We start from the raw sequence: 22,628 nt of genomic DNA on the forward strand, positions 1-22,628 counted from the left end.
ACACACACACACACACACACACACACGTATATAAATATATAATTAATTTTTTTTAGTTTGGGGCTGAATCAGGGCCTTGCAAATGGACCCACGTACAATGTTATCATTTGTGTTGTCGTTGTGCTGTTGTAATGCTTTTAGGAATCACCTAATACTCATTTCTTTGTTGGTTTTGGTTTCAATAATGGGGACTGGAACACGGTGGTACATATACTAAGCATATATTCTACCATAATTAGTGCTCCCTCTTTCATGCTGCAAGTATTTAAAAACACCTCCCTCTTTTTCCTGTATCTACATGATTGATGGCTGCTGGTCCCTGGACACTAGGAGTACGTTTCTTTAAAGACCAAGTGCACACCCTCTGATGATCTGTGGCAACTATGATTTATCAAGACCTCAAGAGTGGAACCCTAAATGTCCACCTGTTCACCATGAACAGGAGCCTATTAGGCATTTACCAAGAGCACAAGTGTCAATAAACCTACCTACCTCCACATCAATGTGCAAGCACAAAAACTACTTAAATAGCATAGTTTCAGACACTAATGATGCTAAGAAGTTAATAAAGTCTATAAAATAAAGGAATGACTGGAGTAGGGGGAAGGTACTTAACCCAGGAGGTTCAGGAAACCCTGAGGAGATAGCCTTTGAGAAGAGATTTAAATGATGAAAACTTGATAATTGATGAGTTATTAGAAATTATTTTTAAAGATTTAAATGACGAGATAGAAGCAGCCATGAAAGATATGAATTATTTAATATATATAATTCCTTTGATTTTTTCTGAGACAAGGGCTCACTGTGTAGCTCAGGCTATCCTCCTGAGTTCTAGGATTCCAAGCAAGTGCCACACACCCGGTTTATAGCATTTCTTTCAGGCAGTTCGCATCCCTGTTCTGATTAAGCCCTCTGCTCTGCTAAGGTCAAACTAGAAATACAACTGGGCCTAACACCCAGGTCTGCTGTTTCCAGGCTAAGAGCTTTCACCACTGGAATTCTCTGCTCCAGGTGCTGGTCTGGGCTCACTATTCCATTCCCTCAAGCTGGACTTCCAGTCTCCCCAGGCCAGGGAGTTTTCCTCTCTCAGCAATTCATAGATAAACTTGTCTGAGATGGCTACCATGATAGCAAGGGAGCATCCTCCGTCTGTCCATTGACTGCCTGCCCTTTGCATTCTCCCATAATGCTATCTCCTGCAGGAGACCAGTTTGGTCACCAGCCCTCTGTTAGGGCAGGGTTCATCTGCTACACCTCTTGTGTCTCTCACTATCCTGCATGCTCAGGCCTTCATTAACCCTTCTCTCAACACTTGCAGGATGAGTGAGAAGCAAGTAAAGGCATATATGACATTCAGCAGGCATTGCTGGATGCCAGATGCTCTTCCAAGTCTTGCCAGACAGAGCCCTAGCTCTGAAGTGGATGCTACTTCAGGGCTGTTACACAACAAGAGGTTCCCTGAGAGCCAAGACATGAAACACAACCAAAGACAATCCAAGAAAGCTGGGTGCACACTAACCTGCTTTAAGTTGGCTTTTCATAAGCTGAGTCTGTGTTCCCTCCCCACAGTCAAAGAGCCAGCACTCGCCCTCACACCGAAGAACCACAGCGGAGGCACCCCGGGTTGGGGATGGATATGCTGCTCCTGTCCCAAGAAAGGTCACATCCATAGACATCTTTCAACCTGCAACAGAAATATTACCTGGGGGTTATTTTTAAAATTTACTGCACCAAAACACATTCTTTTGAGCTTTACTGACTGATTGACTGATTAGTAGATTTTGGTGTGGGAACTGGACCTAGATCTCCACACTGGCTGAACATGAGTTCTCCGTGGAGCTATCCCTTCAACCCTATTCATTCTCCGGCTAAAATGATTTTTTTGGTGGTTTAAGATGGTGCTGGTACTCTAACCAGTTCTAATTATATCTTAGCTGGCTGAAGCTACAAGCCATCAAACCTAATACAACTGCAGGTACATGTGCACATGCATGTGTGCGCACACACACAAAGCACTAAAGTTAAGCCACTTGCCATTACATCTGACAAACTGAGAATAACCCCTGGAATCCACATGGCGGAGGGAACCTGTTCCTAGTGGTCCTCTTACCTCCACACTCCCTCCATACATAAATAAATCAATAAATATATATTTTTTAAAAACCTATAGTTGAAGGGTTCAATGGTAGAGCTCTTGCCTGGCACGTACTAGGCTCTGGGCTTGGCACTTGGCACTCTAAGTAAAACACTGTAGTTGAATTCCAACCCTATGATAATTTCAAAAAGACAAACTACAGAGACAGTAAAATAATGGGGGTTTGCTGGTGATACCAGTGAAAGGATTAATAGGGGACACGCATTTCTAAGGAAACAAAACCATTCTATATGACGCAATCAAGTCAGCAATGTCGTTATATTGGAAATGGGGATGTAACTGGGGTAGAGTATGTATAAAGCTCTGGATTTGACCCCAGTACCACATATACAGACAAAGAAATGTTGTTATGTATCAGTGCACACACTGCACAACACAAAAATTCAAATAACATTTGTTAATAATTGATATACTGGCTCATGAGCTTACCAGACTCGTGTTAGTAGAGAAGTGTGGAGTAGAGGGTGAGAAGACCTATGAGAGGTGCCATACTTTACTAGTTCATGCTTTTTAAGTCCTAATAAAACTTGGATCTGGCTAAGGTTCTGAACAAGGGATAGTATTTGACCATGCTCACCAAGTGGCGGCCCTGGAAGATGGGGGACACCTGCAGATTTTTCGCAGCAGTGTGGATGGTGTCCTTCCCTCAAGGACAGAGTTCAGGGTTGGTTTAGAGCACACCTTTGCCTTCTACCCCAAGTCCTGAGGCTCAAGCACAGGGCCTGGTGCACAAAGGAGCTGCCAGAAGTGTGCCTCTAGCAGGGACTCTAGCTACTCTTCTCAGTGATCTGCGACCCAGCGGATGTAGATTTCTGCCTGCTCCTGGCACTGTTCTCACTAGATCTAGGCACTGTGCCACCTTTGATCTCTGACTGTGATGGGATGTGTCACACACAATATATGAGGGCTAACTGAAACTTATGAATGACCAGTTCCACATGAGTTGGATATGCTTTAAAATTAGGAGGGTGCTGGGGATATAGTTCAATAGGTGAGCCTTTGCCTCATGTGGAAGAAGCTCTGGTTCCAGCCCCAGCACTGGGGTGGGGGTGGGGGAGCAGAAGAATATGTAACTTGGGAAGTAAAAAAGTTTTTCTTGCACAGGCAAGAAGCTCTGAAATTTAAAAACAATGTTACAGTATTTTGTAACATCTGTGTATCAAAAACTCGGTCAAATGACAGGAAAAAAGGTAAACACCCACAAAATCTCAGGCTAAGGCAAATCTAAGAAGCAGCAGAAAGATTTTGTAAGAGCCAGATGACCAGGATGCCTGCTGCTAGACAGTGCCTTCTAAATATGACCGGGAAGCAACACACGTCAAGTCTCAACAGCATGGCTGCCTAAGCATGGGCTGCAAATGATAATACCAGTCCATGTGACCACCTGGATAGTGGAAATTTCAAAAGGTCCCACCCCTAGAGGAAGGGCTACAATCAAAGGGTGCTTAGGGAGGAAGAATCAGTTTTTTTTCCCAGGGACCAGTCACATGTCAGGTTACCTGCTGTGTCCACCCAGCCAGTCACATGACAGGTTATCTGCTGTGTCCACCCAGCTAGTCACATGACAGGTTGTCTGCTGTGCCCTGCACAGATCCAGGGACAGACGTGACTGTGGTAGCAAGGGAACGAAGAAAACACAAACATACACAGACAGCTGGAGTTGGATGGGCTGGGCTATCTGATGGACCAACCCAACATCCCAGAAGCTCAGCACTTTTATTCTAGAGAGTTGAACAGAGAGGACTGCTGCACATAGCTGAATAAGGAGGCAGGGCTACTATTAAACAGGAAGGCAGGGCTAGCTAACGTCAGCAGGAGCAGTCTCTGTAGGGGAACAGGTGCTAAGGTGGACATCTTCTGCACACATTGCCAACACTCCCCAGGCAGGCTTTGCCACCCCTCTGAGTGGGACCCTGGGTGGGAAGGCATAAGCTTTGCCTTTTTCCCATGGGTCTGAGGCTGGGGTCCATGACATGGCTGTGTCCATGTCAACAGCACCCATTCACTCAGGGCTTCCTCCACTCCCTAGTTATCCAATCCCAGCTGGTCAGCCCTAAACATATGCACACATGAGCAACACTAAATGGATTCAGTAGGTCATATATATATGAATATCTGTGTGGAACAGTAGAAACTAAGGAAGAGGTCATGAATTTGAAAGTGGTTATCTACACCCAAGCATTAAGGTTAATGTTAGCATCCCTTCCATGAGTTACTCTGCATTTTTACCTCTAAGACCAAGCTCACCTTTTGACCACTAAGTAATCTAGTGTCTGCAGGCTTACTGCATCCCTTCCTTGTTGCGCTGCACTTTTCAGGAAGTGGAGGGATAACGTAGAAAGCTAACTTAAACGCAGAAGGAAGAACAGGGTGCTGTTGCTGGCATTATGTTGTTTGCCACTGAGAAACTGGGAGTCAGAACTGATGAAAGGAAGAGTTTCTTTGCAGTTCTGGCCAGAACTGTGGAAAGAGAAGTTCCAATGTGTCTCCTCCTTACCAAGAGCAGTGCTAGAGTTTATAGAAAAAGATGAATCAAAAGCCAGATATGTACATGTGAATTTAGCTGAATCCAAACATCAAAACTAAGAAGAGTCTCCATTCAGGGCTCTCGGGGATGGGCATTTTCATGCCCAAGCAGTGTTTCCTAATCTCCTATCTGTGGCTCCTATCCCTACTTTACATAATCGGTTTGCAATCCCTAACAAAGAATGGATCTAGACAAGGGGTTGGAAAACTAAAAGCACATCATAATTACTCAGGGAGCTGTAAAACACCCATGATTGGGCCCATCCCAGAACAATTAACCAGGAAATTCTCTAAGGCACTTGATTAGCATTGTTTTTAAGAGGGTAGAGGGGTTGTTCCCCAGAATTCTAATACCAAATCACGCTTAGAAGTATTTAGTGAAGCAGGCTAGGTGGTGCACACCTGTGATCCAAGCACTCAGACGGTGGAGCTAAGAGGATCTGGGAGACCAAAATCCCCAGCTTCAGCTACATAGCAACTTTAAGGTCAGACTGAGCTACAAAAGATACTTTCAAAGCAGCCCAGGAAACAAACAAACAAGAATGCCTTGGTAGAAAACTGTAGCTCAAGGATCACAGCCTGAAATCATCAGTCAACATTAAAAATATGGTTTATTAGAAAAATATTCAGGTGGGGCATGGTGGCACATGCCTTTAATAGCAGTTCTCAGAAGAGAGGCAGGCAGCTCTCTCTCTCTAAATGGTCTACATAGCAAGCTCTAGGCCACCTAAGGCTACACAGTAAGGACAACAAGAACAAACCCAAGTTGAAACTTTTCAGAGGCCAGAGAAATAACTCAGCCAAGTAAAGTGCCAGACACACAGCATGAGGTCTGTGTACAGATCCCCAGCACCCACATAGAAACCCTTGGTCTGGCAGGGGTGTCTGTAACTGCAGGGCTGGGGACGCAGACAAGCATATCCCTGGAACTCACTGGCCAGCCAGTCTAGACGACCTGTGAGTGAAAGACCTTAGTCTACCTCAAAAAACTAAGGTAGAGAGTGATCTGGAAGACATGCAACATTGACTTCCGGCCTCCACATGCGTTGGCACACACGTGTGTAAACGAGTGCGCACACATCAACACAAATTCCAACTGGGTGTGTTGGTGAACACCTCGGACCCTAGCATGATGAGAGGCTTAAGTAGAGAGATTTAGAGTTCGAGGTCAACCTGGCAGAGAGAAACCCTATCTTGAGACAAAAACAAAGAAAAGGAGAGATGTGAAACACACACAGAATTAGACATGTCAGTTCAATACATTGCCACAGAGTATTCATGGAGCTTCAAATTCTCCTGGGCAACCTGGATTCCTCTCCAACCCAGCTGGGTAGGAGGGGCTTCCAACAGGATGGACACATGTTAGAAATGCCTCCTTTTCTGCTGTTAACTACAGACGATCACTGGCAAGATCCATTACGCCAGTAGGGGTTGCCTCAAGGTGAGTAGCCCTTAGTTGTTCCTTACTCAATTATCTGCTCACCCTGAGGTGCGCTTTACATATTAAAGATCCTTGAAGAGAGGCAAGATCTTATCTAAGTCTCCATGGTGCAGTATAAAATGAACGGTAGGCCTCCACGAGGTTTTCTGGACGAAAATAGAACCAGAACCAGAACAGGCTAAATACCACTTTACTAAGGAATTCCATGGATATATATATATGACAATATGCAGGTGGTAGGAAAATACACATAGGACACACGGCTTGGTTTTTCAGCTAGTACAATACAAGGGAAAAAAGAGAGGGGATTAGGAGAGTGAAAGAGATGGGAGAAATCTCTGTCTGTAATAATATGCAGCTTGTTTGGCTCCTGATTTGGATAAACTGGCAAGGGAAGAGACAAGAGGGAGAATGTAAACAATAATTGGATAATAGATGATGGTATGAAATGCTCACTAGATGGATGATGACTTTATGTTCAGAAACATAAATGCTTATTGACAAGCATTTAGCAGATGGAATGGATACATTTCAGAATGGCGTTAAAACAACCGTGGGAAAGAGGGTAATGGGTGAAACAAGCTTGATCATGAATTGGGATATTTTTTTTTCCCCATGTATGCTTGAAAATTTCTCCAGTACAAAGTTTAAAATTAGACTCAATAATCCAAACCCTCCCGGCAGGTCAGGTGGCAAACAGTAATTATTTAAGCAATGGTGGTTTGGTGACATGCATGTTTCTAGGTATTAGGAATTAAATGCTAGCAAACCACATTTGGTCCCTGTCTTCTTGGACAAAAAGCAGCTGCTGGCTTTCCCAAGACTGTCATCCACATTCGAGAGCCTGCGTAGTAATTTCAGCCTTGACAGTGCTGTCACTTGTCACAGCGGGCCTTACTGCAGATCACAATCTCTGCTCACCGTGGGGCCTCCCACAGCCCCTGGGTTACTAGTGGAGCCCAGCCGCTCCTCAGTTTCCAGAAAGGCAGTGTCAAGGCCTGGGGTGCAGGAGGGTGATGACGCCGCCCATCATTCTGGAGATGAAGGAGCTGTGTGGGCCTGAGAGTGAGTGGCCAGGCCTGTGGCCAGCTCCGGGCACCACTCGGCGCGTCCCGGGACCTCTGCGCCCGCCCCCCTTGGGCGTCCTGCCCCACTCACCCTCTCTCCGAGGCCCGCCGGAGGCGAGGGAGGCACAGGCCGGCTCCGAGGCCCAGCAGTGCACGAGCAGAGACGCGCGGCCGGAAATGCGCCGCCCCGCGGTCCGCCGCTGCCGCTCTAGGCGCGTGGGAGGTGCGCGGAAGGTCCGCGCTCGCTGGCCCCCGCCCGCAAGCCTGCTCTGCCCGGCTGCGGAGCCTGCGGAGGGTCGCGGGTCCCCACCTTCCAAGTCTCTAATGCGGTGGATGCGACTGCGACGCGTGCCGGCTGGAGCTGCTGACCCCGAAGGGAAAACGTTTACTCTTCCGCGTTTGGTTTGATTTTCATGCCCTGTTTTCCGAGACAACAATGTTTCTCCTGATTTTTTTTTTCTTTTTTTTTTGGTGGTGGGATATGTTTCCATGGAACAAATTGGATTATAAATTATTTTTTTTTCATGTAAAGTAAAATGGTTAAATTAAAGTTGACAGATACCTTTTACTGGATCAAACAAAATAGAAAATCTTTAGCAGACTTGTACACGCCACAATACTGTATTTGTGTTATTGCAGATATGTAGGTTGCCTTTCACGCACATACCGTATTATTTGTGTTAATGTAGATATGACATATATAACATATATAACACACATATATATTACCTTTAAAAGTTTGTGTTTTCAGAACAAAAGGAGCAGACGCCAATGAAGACAAGTGGCCCCGGTGACCCAGCCTCTCAGGATGCCTCTCTTGCAGTTTCGTCAAAATTCTGGATCCGGAACAACTTCCAAGTGACGAGCTGAGATGGTCCAGCCTTATGTACGACTCCACCCAAGACTCCAGATAGGCCCTGCACTTACACAGAGAACGGACAACAAAAGATACAGCAAGCTCTCCCAGGATTTGACCAGTATCACAATTTTCTCAGGGTCCCCTGAAGATGCTGTCACCCCCAGACAACAGGAAGCAATCTACAGAACATGAGGCCCACATTCCCAAGAGGTGGGGTAGGTGATTTTTGGTCCTTCAGTGCATTATGGATGCTTATCATTATTTCTGGGGGCTGACTGTTGGTCATGGTCAGGAAAAAAGCTGAACAAAGGAAATAAGAGTCAGGGATTTCTTTCTGAAGGGCAAAGGGAGAGGGATATAGCAAAGAAATGATGCGATAAAAGGATTAATTACTTTTGAACAACCACTAGACTCAAATATTTTGCATTGGTATGGATTTCAGTATATTGGTATAAATTTAAGGTTATTTTTGTTAACACACACACACATATATGTATGTGTTTAAGGTATGGTGCCTATGCAGCTCATTTTAAAATGTAATGTAAATTTCTATTTCTTGAAAGCACAATAAAGACAGGTTAGTATTTAGTCATCATAACAGTCTAATTTAGGTGTCTTTTCAAGATCAAACAGAGATATATTTTAACTAGATAGGTGGCCTTTAAACACTTCGGAGACCTACAGAATATGATATTTAAAACAGAAGAGGAGTGAATTGAGAGGGCTGAGTCAGATTTTTCCTTGGGCTGCCAACTCTCAAGTACTGACACAGAGACTTAATTATGAAAGCTCAGTCTTAGCCTTGGTTTATAACTCTTATAACTTAACCTGTTTTTATTAATCTACATTTACCATTTTTTTTTTACCTTTCTTTCATTTTGTATGTCCAACTCCCTCCTCTTCTGTTTCTCTTTAGAAAGGACCAGGTCTCTTATGGGTATAAAAATATTAAATACTTCATGAATTTGCATATCATCCTTATGCAGGAACCATGCTAGTCTTCTCTGTATTGTTCCAGTTTTAGTATATGTGCTGCCAAAGTGAGCATGCTTAATAACTTTTTAAAAAAATTTATCTCATGGGTATATGTAACATGAGGACCTGCTTGTTGGGGTTTATGTCCTGACCAGTTCCCACAGCCGGTAAGCCCCCAAAGAAAATCACACATAGGTCTACATAAGTTATAAACTGATTGGCCCATTAGCTCAGGCTTCGTATTAGTTCTTATAACTTATATTAACCCATTATTCTTATCTATGTTAGCCACACGACTCAGTACCTTTTTCAGTGGGGCAGGTCACATCCTGCTTCTTCAGTGTCTGGACAGGACTGGGAAGGAAGCTTCCTTCTTCCCAGAATATTTCTGTTCTCATTTCCTCGCCTCTACTTCCTGTCTGGTTGTCCTGCCTATACTTTCTACCTGGCTCCTGGCCAATCAGGGTTTATTTAAAACATAATTGACAGAATATAGACAATTCTCCCGCACTAGGTATGGGTGTTTTATTTGCATGAATGCCTGTGTACCACTTACATGCAGTGCCTTGGGGGCTAGAAGGGGGCATCAGATCCTCTGCAACTGGAGTTACAGAGAGCTCTGAGCTACCATGTAGGTCCTGGGAACTGAACCCAGCTCTTCTGGAATGACAGCCAGTGATCTTAACTGCTGAGCCATCTCTCTAGCTCCTGTTAATAACCTCTTTAAGATGTAACCTGAAAGCCACCAAAATGGAATACATATCTAACACTAACACAGCAATGGCAGCTCTCCCTTGAGCCCACTTGACATTTAAGTATGAAATACGCTCTTTCTGATCAGTTCTTTCTCTTAGCCCTCATCTCATGCTTAGAACCTGTATTAAAATTCTCTCTCTCTCTCTCCACCCTCCCACCCTCCCTCCCTCCCTCTCCCTTCCTCCCTTCTTTTCCTTCCTTTCTTTCTTTTTGAGACAGGATTTTTCTATATAGCCCTGGCTGTTCTGGAATGTGCTATGTAGATCAAGCTGGCCGAGAATTCACAGAGATCTACCTACCTCTGCCTTCTGAGTTTTAAGATTAAAGGTGTACACGATCATACCCATACTGTATTAAAGTATCTAATAAAATCTCCAGTTCTGCTTCATACTGATGGGTTCTTAAATTCTTTTCTGTATTAAAGCCGTAACTCTCTGTTTGGCCTGAGTCGAGGCTCCTAACAGATTATGGGAACTCTCCAGGCTTCTAACGGAAACAACACAGAGCTCAGCTCCTCCATCTAACTTCTGACAATGTCCAGCATCCCCTTTGGGCCTTGGATTGTCTTCTAAGGATAGGGGAGCTACTGTACAAGCCGGGAAGAAGACCCTCACCAGAAACCAACCAAGATGGTTTAGCTTCAGCCTTTAAACTATGAGAAAACAAATTCCTATCGTTTAATCATTCATCTCTGGTATTTTGCTATGACAACCCTGTAAAACCAAGGCAGACAAGTAATATAAATCTGCTTGTAATAGAATATTTGCTTATTGAGTGTTTACATATGATAATTGTTTAAGACTTATTTTCATTAACTCCTCGTCATAATGAAGTAGAGGATAGCTGAACCTTCTCATCTACAGTTTTTTTGGTATTGTCATTAAATTTTAAGGGCCTAATTAAGAACATGTTTGCAGACTGGCCGAGGTTATTTCATGGTATAGGCTGAAGTTGGGACAGTAAATCTGGGGGAAAATGGCATGTATTCAGAGTCAGAAATTCTAATTACCCTATCAATAGTTTCCATCATTTTAGTATTTCTTATCTGCAAACACATTTCCAGAATCATCTCCTGTGCCAGCCTTGGCCTTCCAAGAAACACACAAGATAAAATTAAACATGCAAGTAACATATTAGGAGAAATGTTTGTTCAAAGTGGGGAGGGAGCCAGCAAGGCTGTGAGAGCCTTCAAAACGTGATGGAGATGTGATCCAACGTGAAGGAGACAGATAGGGAAGACAGGTTTCAATAAGAAAACACATTAGGTGGAAATACAGTTTTGTTCCGCAAGACCACTGGGAGGCCATGAACCGATGTTGCCCTCTAGAAGAAAGAGCTGGTCCTCGACTCTCAGGAAAGGGCCTGCCGTCCATACGCTGTGTGCTGCGGTTAAGTTGTTGGCTGAGAGAGTCCAAAGGCAGCGAGCGCATCTTCCAAGTTCAAAGGGAACACGATTTCAAAGTGTAGCGCTTGTGGCTCATAATCCGACATGATGAAAGCATTCTCGTGGTCGCCACACCCAAGTCTCCAGATAGACGGTGAAAGAATTGAAACTGAGATCCTGAGGGCCGCACCATCGCTTGCTCGGGGGTGAAGGGAAATCCACACACACCAGAGGTCAGGAGACTGCCCAGCGAGTGCTGTGGGACAAACTCGGGTGTTTTTTGAAAACATGAAAGAAAAAAAAAAAGCCCGGTTTTCATAGCATTCTTACTCAGGAGGGGAGAGACAAAGACATGAAATAAGTATTATCACTGTATCAGATAGCAGAGAAAATTAGAGAGGGGGTGCTGGGGAGTCTCAGCTGCAGTTGAGGGTGACTCAGAGAAAGTCTCTGTGAAGTGTCGTGGGCGAAAACCGAAGGAGGTGCAGATGCTGTCAGCTCAAGAGTTCCAGGCAGAGGGTGCAGGGAGCGCGGAGGCCGCTCTGGATGTCCAGCATCGTGCCTGCAACCCACTCTCAGTCATTCAGAAAGTAACCTTTCTGTGTACGGAGCGACAGAGGAGGAGAGAAGGAGCGACGAGGCCAGATGTAAACAAATGTGCCCCTGGAGCAAGGCGGGCAGTCCTTGGCGTTCTTTCTGCACCAGCTCTGTCACTTGGACTTAACCATTTTCCTGCCCCCACCCCCCTTCCCGGCCAAAACAAATAGAAAAGCCAGAAGAAATTACCTGTAGGCATGCATATGGGATTATAAGAATTCCAATTTGGCCTTTAATTAGCAGCGGAAGGATCTCTGAGCGTGGGATGGGTGTGAGGGCATGGATGGGGGGAGCCAAGACAGCAGCCAAAGACCGGCGCTGTAGCTGGGTGGCAAAGCATTTGCTTAGCATGCCTGAGGTTAGGACTGCCGGAGCCTGGAAGGTGAGAACTGAGGCAAGGAACTAAATTTAAATGTCAAGGCTTGGGACAAAGGCCTTAACAACCACGGAACCATCTTGCTTTCACTTTGTGGGCTCATTTTTGCAGACGGGATGACAGATACTATGCCGTCCAGTCTGGCTTTGAACTTGAGGTCCTCCTGCCTCAGTGCTGGATCCAGGGTTGTATAAGCTTTCATCTTCAAAGGCATCAAACTATGACATATTTTGCTAAACATCTATCTGACTACTCATACGTTAAATTAGCCACCATATCTATCCATACTTAAAATGACAAAGCCATTTCAAGTCTGCTTCTTTTTGGGGTGGTCCTGTGGACTGAACCCCAAGGTCTGGTATACACTAAGCAGTCTTGGTATCAGAATTTTAAATCAATTTCTTTAAGCGGGAAGCTGAAAAGATCCTTTTCACCGACAGAGAGCATACAGTATGTCCTGTGATATGTTAACTATGAACTGCTTTGTACTGCTACCATTCCAGGGTGAGCATCCTTAAGTTCTGGTCCTGAGCAGGGCATGGTGGTTTGTAACTATGATCTCAGCACTTGGAATCAAGCCAGTAACACACCAGTGAGTTCCAGGCAACCTTGCTACAGTCTCATAACAAAAACGAGCGTTGTTCCTCAAAGCATCTAGACAGGCAAACATCACTGCCACACTGCTACTTCTCAAAATACTTCAGAGAGATCCTTCAGCATCCCCGATATGTGACCTGTGAACACTGATGTCTTTACATAGCGTTTGCTATCTTCCTGGGATAAAAGTGGTATTTTCTGCCAGGTGGAGTGGTGCACACCTTTAATCCCAGCACTCTGCAGATGGATCTCTGTGAGTTCTAGGCCAGCCTGGTCTACAGAGTTAGTTCTAGGACGGTCAGGGTTACACAATGAGACCCTGCCTCGAGAAAACAAAAGGCATTTCCTGGTCTAATTCTACTTTATTTATATCCACTGAGTTTCTCAGCAGAGAAAGATGTCACTACCAATACTCAAAGGAATGAGTCACAGGAGAATCCCAAATGACTGCAAAGAATATGGCAGAAAGAAAAAAAGGTAGAGGTTGTATGTAGTCAAGTCCTTCAGATATGATTTCCAGATCACATGACATGAGTCATAAGCTGCTAGTCGGTGACACTCCCTCAACTAGACGTGAAGACAATGAAACTGTTTTCAGCATCAACAAACCTAGGTTTCTGTTTGATCAATAAGATAATGTAACTGAAACAATTAAATGTAAGGTATTACTTTTATTAAATAAGTAGTATTTATTTTTGTACAGTGTTGCAAGTGACTCTTCAGCTTGTCTAAAGGCAGCACTGGCTCCTCCCACTCATCTATAATGTTAGTTAGCCTTGATTTAGTTCCAGGAAATTGGGGAGATTTCTTCTTATTTCCCCAGATCTGTATACTACAAATGGATTTCAGAGCACGAAAGTAAAATGAAAGTAAAAACATACAAAAGAACAGTTCTAAGTACTGACAAGTTTTCTTTGGAATTAGGTCAATTCTGGCTTCTTCTCAATACTCTGTACCCAGATCCACAGCCCTGGAAGAGCTGAGTGGAGGTGGAGGATACATTCATGTAACAGCAAGATGACCGTAGCCAGCTCCAACAAGGGCACAATGGCGACAACCGTGAGGACTGACGCGGTCTCAGTACTGGACTGTGGGCACTGGTGGGCATTAGCAGTATAGCCAACACGTCTGTCCCCGAGGAGAGATTCACAGAAAGAGATGCCAAGCAAGTGGTGTGGGGGATAAAGCACAGGCGACACTCAACTCTGAGAAGATTATCTTTTTGTCTAAAAATAGTGGTTCTCTGAAGCACGGAATGTCTTAATGGGGCGGTTTCTATTCGGACATCTGAGGAGGCTTCAGTGAAGACTCCGGCCAATCATACACGTCCGGGAGCAGGGAAACGTAATCACTCCGCCATATTCTTTCTTTAACGTACTTGGCCTTGTCCTCAGGCTCTGGGTATCGGAAAGCCATTTTGTTAGCATACAGGTATTCTGCAACCTGGAAAATAAACAGCATTACCGCTTAGGGTCTGAATGTTAACCTATCAGAGAAATAAATAGCATTAGAACACACAGACACAAATACAGAAAAATGGCACTTTTCTTTTTCCAAAATATAAAATAATATTACTTTGATTTGTTTCAAATTATTTTAAAACTATGTAAAGTTTGAAAGATATATTATCTGTCATTGGGCTGGAAAGATGGCTCAGAGGTTAAGAGCATTGCCTGCTCTTCCAAAGGTCCTGAGTTCAATTCCCAGAAACCACATGGTGGCTCACAACCATCTGTAATGGGGTCTGGTGCCCTCTTCTGGCCTGCAGGCATACACACAGACAGAATATTGTATACATAATAAATAAATAAATATTAAAAAAAATTATCTGTCATCTCAAGATAACTCAGATGTTCTGGTCACTTTTTTTTAAAAAAAGATTTATTTATTTACTACGTATACAACATTCTGCCTCCATGTATGTCTGCAAGACAAAGAGGGTGACAGATCTCATTACATGTGAGCTACCATGTGGTTGCTGGGAATTAAACTCAGGACCTCTGGAAGAGTAGCCAGCGCTCTTAACCACTGAGCCATCTCTCCAGCCCTCTGGTCACCTTTCTTGATGTAGAAAAGAATTATGAGTATTTCTTTAAATTCAACAAGCGAATAGAAGACTAGGTGGCTAATCTCCAGGCAGGTGATGTTCCAGTCACCATTCCCATAGCCCTGCTGAAAGGCTGTATTGTTTAGGTACTCTACCTCCTAATCAGAATGGCCTCAAAGAGCAATCACAACCTTAAATACATTAAGTGCCAAACAAGAATTGAACTGACAAAGAAGCAGACACACCCAGAAGCACAGCTTCATCAGCCACTGTCCTCAAGTATGTGAGACTGACTCCACCTTCAGCAGCTGTCTGCTGCCTTCAGAGAGAATCCTGACCCCCACCATGGTTTTCTGCAAATCTTTGTGTATGCAAGTCACCCTTGCTTTAGCTTCTTGTTCTTGGTTCTGGACAGTTCCTCCTTCCTACACCACATGAGATATTGATGGAATACACAGGGCCAATGCTAATCACAGTCTTCAGACCGGGAGCATCAGCATCATAGGTGAACTTGGAAAAGAAAATCCTGGGTTCCACCTCAAATCTATAAAGCCTCGTATGACCACATCCTGGTCCTACGGCATGAACTCTGTCAACAAGTGTTTTCCCATTCGAGACATGCTGTCCAGTACAATAACCCGGTTCCTTGTAAACTCTAAACTTCTATTTTGTATTTTTAATGCTGTTCTCTTAAAGGGACAAAAATGCTCACTTTTGATTAAAATGTAAAACTTTGCAAAAAAAAAAAAATCCTAACAATAGTTGAATAAAGGCCCATCCACTGAGATAACAATATAAGACAACAAAGAAATTTTGGGGTTCAGTAGTTAGGAGCACTTGATGCTCTTGCCAATTATGGGGGCTTCAGTTCCCAGCACCCATATGGTGACTCGTGACTGCCCGTAATTTCAGTTCTAGGAGATCTGATACCCTCTTCTGGCCTTCTTGGGCACCACGATCATGTGGTATAGAGGGGCTTACCAATGAGTGCCAGACACAGTGGCACGTAGACAATACACCCATACCCATAAAAGTAACTTAAAAAAAGAAAGAAAAGAAAAAGAAAAAATCCCATCAACAGGGACAAACTCTTTTTTTTTTAAAATATTTATTTATTTATTATGTGTACAGCATTCCTTCCATGTGTGCCCGTAGGCCAGAAGGGGGCGTCAGGTCTCATTATAGATGGCTGTGAGCCACCATGTGGTTGCTGGGAATTGAACTCAGGACCTCTGGAAGAGCAGTCAGTGCTCTTAACCACTGAGCCATCTCTCTAGCCCAGGACAAAACTCTTGAAGGGAAGGTGGGATGCTGTCTTAGAGTACAGGTAACAAATGGGTAGCTAAAACCTTAAGGGAAAGTGGGACGGTTTCTAGAGTGCAGGGGACAGCGTGCGGGGTGCTGCCAAAGGGAATGTAAGCTTATGCTTTACCCTGAGCTACAAGGCCTGGGCAGAGGAGTTCACAGTGGCACCCACACATCCTGCTGACAAAATGACTAAAAGTCAGCCTTTAGATAAGAGCCCCAGCTGGTCATGCACGGATGTAGGGGTTACTGGAGGCAAACTGGGGAACACACAATAGCCCAGACCTGATACAGAACTCTCCGGCCACTGGGCTATGAGGAGATGGTCAGGGGTTGCAGGCTCCTGTGGCTACAAAGCCATGCATATTTTCCTGATTTTTTTCTCTTAAAAAGGAAAGTCAACCTCTGAAGTGGCAGCAGATCCCCGTCCTTCCCAGGGGTGCAACCAGCCTGGGCTCAGTCTTACAGTAACACATAGCGGTCTCCTTCACTGTCATACTGGACATAGCAAATGAGGCTACAATACCTCTTCTTAAGCAAAAACATCAGAACATGGATCACATAAAATTTCCTTCTAAATATTAGGAACTTATGCACTTGTATGACTTGGACAAGAAAATGTCATTAGAGTTTATGTAAGATGGACAGATGACTTACTTTAATAGCGATGTTAACAGAAACTTCCTGGATGTTAGCAAGTGATGGGTACAGCCTCCCTTGGGCTAACTCTGCATCGGTCAACTGACTTGTCAGTGCCTGAAAGAAAAACCAGTATCATATTTTTGTTTAAACAGAAGAATCTAGTAAAATGGAAAAAAACATTGGAAAACCAAAATATTATAGACAAATAGAATTTTTATTTCTTGCAAGATTACACTAAACCAATGTAGAAATTAAAACCTCTCATCACAGCTGTGCATGGTGGGACACACTAATCTCAGCACCCAGAGGCAGAAGCAAGTGACCTGTGAGACAAGGCCAGCCTTGTCTACACTGTGAGTTCTAGGCTAGCCAGGACTACACAGTGAGAGCCTGTCTTAAAAATTAAAGTCAAAAAGCCCCATTCAAACACAACAGAACCGAAACAACTCTGTTCACCACTAAGCAACCAATAAATAACCAGATCTAAAGACTTCATGGTATACTCTGCTTCTGCACACAAAGCTGTATGCAGTAATGGCTAGGAAGAAAAGACATCAGCACGAGCATTAACGCGAGGTCTTCAGAATCCCCGCTCGAACGTGGTGCTCCATGAAGAATGCGGAGGAGTTACATTTTGTCTCTGCTGTCACAGCATCACCTTCAGACGCCAGACCATGTGAGACACAGGCACGAGTATTATAAATATGAGCTGATTCACAGCTTATGATCAGACAATTGAACAGTTATGATTTTAACAAGTAAACATAATACAAAAGCACAAAAATAAAAAGCAATGGATTGCTAACTTCCTTTTCATTCATAAGGATATTTAATCCACTCTGGTTCTAAGATTTATTCACCTCTATAACCCATACTTTATACATCAGCAATATTTAAACATTACCTTTGCAGCTTCCAAGAAAACACTGTCACTGATGTGCCGGGTCTGACAGAGGATAACAGCTAAAGCCACACCTAGAATATACATTACATAGTTGATTTAATAAGGTCACTTTTCAAATTATGAAGGGTTCAATTCCTAAACTGAGAAAAATAAACAGTAATAAACTCCGACAGAAACAGTCCAAGAGAAAGCAAAACCAAACTAAAACGAAAGTCAATGATCTTTGTTAATGTCTACTTCTTATTCGTTAACAAAATCACCTTAGAATTAAGTGGCCTTCTCAATATTTTTTTTTACCCTTTATCAACATAGCAAATACTTCCAGGTTTGAGTCAGGGCCTACCTCAAATCCTAGTGCCAAAAAATGAGAGCAAGCAAAAGAGAGGCAGGGAAACACAGACACATGGGGAAGGAGGGCCGGGGGACTGGGCGGAGAAGCCCAGAAGAGACACCAATGTCACACAAAACTGCGCACTCGCTAACCTTTAATGAAGGCAGCAAACGACAAGGCAGGCCCAGGCTATCTCGGCCCGACAGGAGCAGCCGCTGCCAGCTCTTTCAGCTCATCACCTCACTATTCCTGAGCTTTAAAAACAGGCTTTCAGAGAGCCGCGATTCCTCCTGACCAAACACAAGCATCCTACCCCCTCCTATTTCCAGGCTTCTCTCTCTGGGTCTGGTCTACACTGTGATTTTATAAGTGTTGCTCAGTACCGGCCGTGTTCATGTCATACTGGGGCTACTTCCTCTTGGTATAAATTTCCCTTTCCCCACGTTTACCGTTCTGTTTGTCCCGTTACTGTAGTCTTTGGTAATTAACATTATTTCTCCTTGGACCTCTTCTTTAGTTGTCCGATCTTCTACTCTAGCATCCCATTTATTTTCTGCACAAATCTTCGCAGCAGCGCTCTTAGCTCAGCTGATTCCCCCCCATCATTTAAGCGCTGTGTTTCTTTGAGTCCATTTACAAAACCCCCTTTCCTAGTCTTTTGTTACTTTTTCTTCAAGCAGGACAGATTTTCCCCCAGTTGTTCTGAGAAACAACTGATAGGAAATACATTTTTTTGTTGTTGTTGAAACTCCACATTACTGAAAATATGTATGTTTACCTATTTCCACTCCTCTGGGCTCGGTTTGAAAACAGCACTGCATCTCCTGGCTTCCAGCTTTGGCCCAGGGTCTGTCTGTTTGGGCATTGTCTTTTCATCTCTGGAAGCATGGAGATCTTTGATTCTGATTTTGCAACTGTGTCTTAGGTATGTTTCCAAACCCACTGTGTCTGGCACTCATTGGTAAGCCCCTCTGAGCCCGCACCTTTCCACTTGGAGAAATGTTTGTCTTTGATGCCACACTCCCTACCCCTACCCTGGGTTTTTTTTTCCCCTTTCGTTCTGAAATTTCTATTTTGTGAACTCGTACCTTTAGAGATGACACCTAACTTTATTCTTTATTTGCTATCTCCTGTTCCAAATTCATTGTAAACGAGCTCCCTCAACTCTTTTTACTGTAATTTTTCTGCTATCAACTTATTTTCAAGAATTTATTGTTTTCTAATTTGAAATTCTATCTTGTTTTTTTTTTTTTTTGTTTTTCGAGACAGGGTTTCTCTGTGGCTTTGGAGCCTGTCCTGGAACTAGCTCTGTAGACCAGGCTGGTCTTGAACTCACAGAGATCCGCCTGCCTCTGCCTCCCGAGTGCTGGGATTAAAGGTGTGCGCCACCACCGCCCGGCTTCTATCTTGTTTTGAAATAAGTCTCTCTATGAGGATATTTATAGTTCTTTCAAAAACTTTCCCCACAGACCTGTTTTCTTCCAAGATGTCTGTTTTTGTTTAAACACTGCTTTGGTCTCTTATGACAGCAATCATTTTTAAAAAAATTTTTTTACGAGAGACTTTTCTTAGATAACTCTGGAAGAGCAGCCAGTGCTCTTAACTGCTGAGCCATCTCTAGGCCCCAAAGTTGACCACCCTTCTCTCCCCTTCCCTCTGTTAGAGGTCCAGCTCACTGTAATGTAGACATTTAAGCGTCTGAGGCTAAAGCTAGTGCTTTGTCTTGTATTTGTCTATGATTCCTTTTTCCCCACTGCTTTTGCGTGTTTTGGTTCTGTTCTTTAACTGTTGCATTTTATCCCCCACTATTTCCTGTTGGAAATGGCAAGTTTCCTAGTATCCTGGTGACCACCCTCAAAGTCACAGCATGTGCTCTCGCCACAAGTTTCCATTAGTTTAAAATTTATCTTCCTGACAGACAAGGGAAATCCCTCCCATAGGTCGGGTCTATTTAACTGAAAAAGCATCGTTGTCCACTGTGTCTCAACACATTTTCTGGAATACTGCGTCCCTGTCCTGTTGTCTGTCTGCCCGTCCACAGCACGCTTTGTTCTTCTTCTTCCTATATCTCTGAGCTCCTGGGACAGTCCCCCATTGGTCTAAGAAACACGATTTTCCGTCCTTTGATTTCATACGAATAAGCAGGCAGTGAGTTGTCTGTACTACTGTAATGTCTCCATTTTGCCCTAATTGTTGTGAGAAACTGTCACCATGTAATGAATTCTAGGCTGGCAAGTATTTCCAACAATCAACAAGAGCTCACTCCTCTCCTCTTGGCCCTCGGCGATACTGAGAAATCAGATGTTGCTCCCACAGCTGCACCAGCTGCTGTCACGATTTCTTTCTTGGGCCTTTCCGACCCCTTACAGTGAGGGTCTTAGATATGGATGTCTTGTCTACCCCACAGAGGCTTTCCAGAGGTGTGCTGGAAGGCATCCTTGGCCATGCAGCCTGCACTGCTGCTTCTGCTTCATTCCACTCTCACTGTCTTCCAGGGTTTGTTTAATAACAACAAAGGCCTAGTCCTTACTTTTCCATATTTTCCCTTTTGCCTGCTTCATTTATAGTTTCTTCTGCGGTGCCCTCCAGTTATCTGCTTTGGTCTAATCTTCATTCATCCATTAGATTATTACTGTCACTCAATTCGAGAAGTGAATGATTTTGACTAAATTCGGAAGTTTTGCCTTTATTGCTATAAAATAACATGCACGTTTGTGTTTAGCACTTGTCTCCCTGTGGGCCCGAACATGTCATCTTGTCCTGTGGCATCTGCTGGTGTTTCAGGTATTTGCACAGGTCTCCTTTTTCCTTCTGAACAAGAGCTGCGTTTGTACATTTCCTTAGAAAAACAACTTGAGGACTGATGTGTTTTCAGAGACATCTGTTTGCTTCTGCCAGGCACTGACAGTCAGAGCAAAGGCTGAAGTCTTCTAGGCCACCCACGGTTATAAACCACAGTCGACTCCCAGGGGCAGTCCTGTATGTAGAGTTTCAGCCCAGTGTGGGTGGCCATTCAGTAGGGGAGGAGCCATACCTGGACAAGATGTCATTACTGTCCTTTCTCTAGTGTTGGGGGATAGTCGATCACACTGTAAACTCCAAGTCTGCACTTGTATTAATTAAATATTAACCTTGGGTCAGAAGGCCGCATTATCAATAGTTGACAGGAAGTAATCACAGAACATCAGAGACACACAGGAAATAACAGGGAAGGATTTGGAGTGGTGCAGCCTTTTCCTGTGCACAGGTCTTCTGGATATGCCAGCAAGGACAGGGGGTTAGTTAGTTGATACTCAGCCTCTCTGAGCTCCTAGGTTTTCACTCCAGCCTTTGAATCTCTAATTTATTTATAAATAGAACGATAGAGATTTAGTAACAGCTACCTTTAACGGCAGTGACAGAGCTGGAGCTTAGAATTCCCGCCAGGCTGCAGTCACGGAAGCAGGCTGCTAACTGCGGAGTTGTAATTGCTGAAGATATAACAACACTCAAGGACAAGCACAACTTACCCCTTGGTTGTTTATTTCCTGATCAGGAAGGGTTTCTAGTGCTAAGGGGGCTGTCAATACATTATTGGCTTCTGATCTTTTTTTTTTTTTTTTTGATTTTCGAGACAGGGTTTCTCTGTGGCTTTGGAGCCTGTCCTGGAACTAGCTCTGTAGACCAGGCTGGTCTCGAACTCACAGAGATCCGCCTGCCTCTGCCTCCCGAGTGCTGGGATTAAAGGCGTGCGCCACCACCGCCCGGCTTGGCTTCTGATCTTTGAAGGCTGTCTACTTACTATCTTTATCTGTCTTTTCTTAAAGGCTTATTTTTATTTTATGTGTGCGGTATTGCTGATGGCTTGCAGAGGAAGTTCACATCTACAGAGGGTTTAGGAAAACCATGCTAAAGAGAAACACTTGATTGTATCCACCAGAAAAAGGACAAACCCAACAATCAGAGTGTGCTGAAAGTACCAACAGAGCTGAACACAGTAACCTCTGCTCCTCTGTGCTTTCCTGACACATGTACTACATCATCTCTGTCATAAAGTCTAACTGCAGGAATCACAGAAAACAGCAAGTTGTTTCCCGGTAAATATCATATTTCTGTGAATACTATTGGTTATGTCAACCTTAAATTCTAAAGAATTCCATGAAAATGTTATTTTTATTATCATCACCATCATCATTATTATTTCATGTGTCTGGATATTTTGCCTGCATGTATGTCTCTGCACCACTTTCAAGCAATACTGGCAAAAGTCGGGTAAGGCCATCAGAACCCTAGAGCTGGAGCTACAAATAACCATGAGTTTTTATATGGGTGCTGGGAATTAAACTAGGGTTCTCTGAAAAAGCAGTCAGTGCTATCAGCCAGCTCCCTGAAATTTGTTTTATGAAATTAACGATGTATCTATAACATTAGTCACGAGAGCATTTACCTGGGAAAATATACGCATTGTTTCCTTGGCCCGGGGTGAAGACTCGTCCATCCTGGAGCTGCACTGGCTCAAACGGGCTGCCACTGGCAAACAAACACCTGCCCTGTTAAGATGAAATAATCTCAATTTTTCTGGCCACTTATTCAGGCAAATTCATGAAAGATTAAGTCTTACAGTGAAGTTAGACTACTAAATTACCTGGAAACAAGAAATCATTTACTACATAGTATAATCCTTTAA

At 43.8% G+C, this 22,628-nt stretch overlaps 2 protein-coding genes and 1 non-coding gene across 3 annotated transcripts in view; all 3 read right to left on the reverse strand.

Moving 5' to 3' along the window:
- Positions 1 to 7,359, reverse strand: part of Elac1 (elaC ribonuclease Z 1) — a 15,782-nt gene extending 8,423 nt beyond the window's left edge. Inside the window, exons 1-2 of the mRNA XM_005356255.2 lie at positions 7,281 to 7,359; positions 1,520 to 1,684 (exon numbers count right to left, since the gene is read on the reverse strand). Coding sequence (XP_005356312.1) covers positions 1,520 to 1,676 — 157 coding nt within the window. The 5' untranslated portion in view covers positions 1,677 to 1,684; positions 7,281 to 7,359. The remainder of the gene's footprint in view (positions 1 to 1,519; positions 1,685 to 7,280) is intronic.
- A 1,630-nt stretch (positions 7,360 to 8,989) lies between these two features.
- LOC113457116 lies at positions 8,990 to 9,096 on the reverse strand. The gene has a single exon (XR_003377752.1). It is a non-coding gene; the product is annotated as a U6 spliceosomal RNA (small nuclear RNA).
- A 3,967-nt stretch (positions 9,097 to 13,063) lies between these two features.
- The window catches only part of Me2 (malic enzyme 2), a 43,702-nt gene continuing 34,137 nt past the window's right edge, over positions 13,064 to 22,628 (reverse strand). The window contains exons 13-16 of the mRNA XM_005356256.3: positions 22,389 to 22,491; positions 17,632 to 17,702; positions 16,743 to 16,841; positions 13,064 to 14,176 (exon numbers count right to left, since the gene is read on the reverse strand). Coding sequence (XP_005356313.1) covers positions 14,009 to 14,176; positions 16,743 to 16,841; positions 17,632 to 17,702; positions 22,389 to 22,491 — 441 coding nt within the window. The 3' untranslated portion in view covers positions 13,064 to 14,008. The remainder of the gene's footprint in view (positions 14,177 to 16,742; positions 16,842 to 17,631; positions 17,703 to 22,388; positions 22,492 to 22,628) is intronic.

The sequence above is a fragment of the Microtus ochrogaster genome, chromosome 18, assembly GCF_000317375.1.
Source record: "Microtus ochrogaster isolate Prairie Vole_2 chromosome 18, MicOch1.0, whole genome shotgun sequence".
Classification (NCBI taxonomy): domain Eukaryota; kingdom Metazoa; phylum Chordata; class Mammalia; order Rodentia; family Cricetidae; genus Microtus; species Microtus ochrogaster.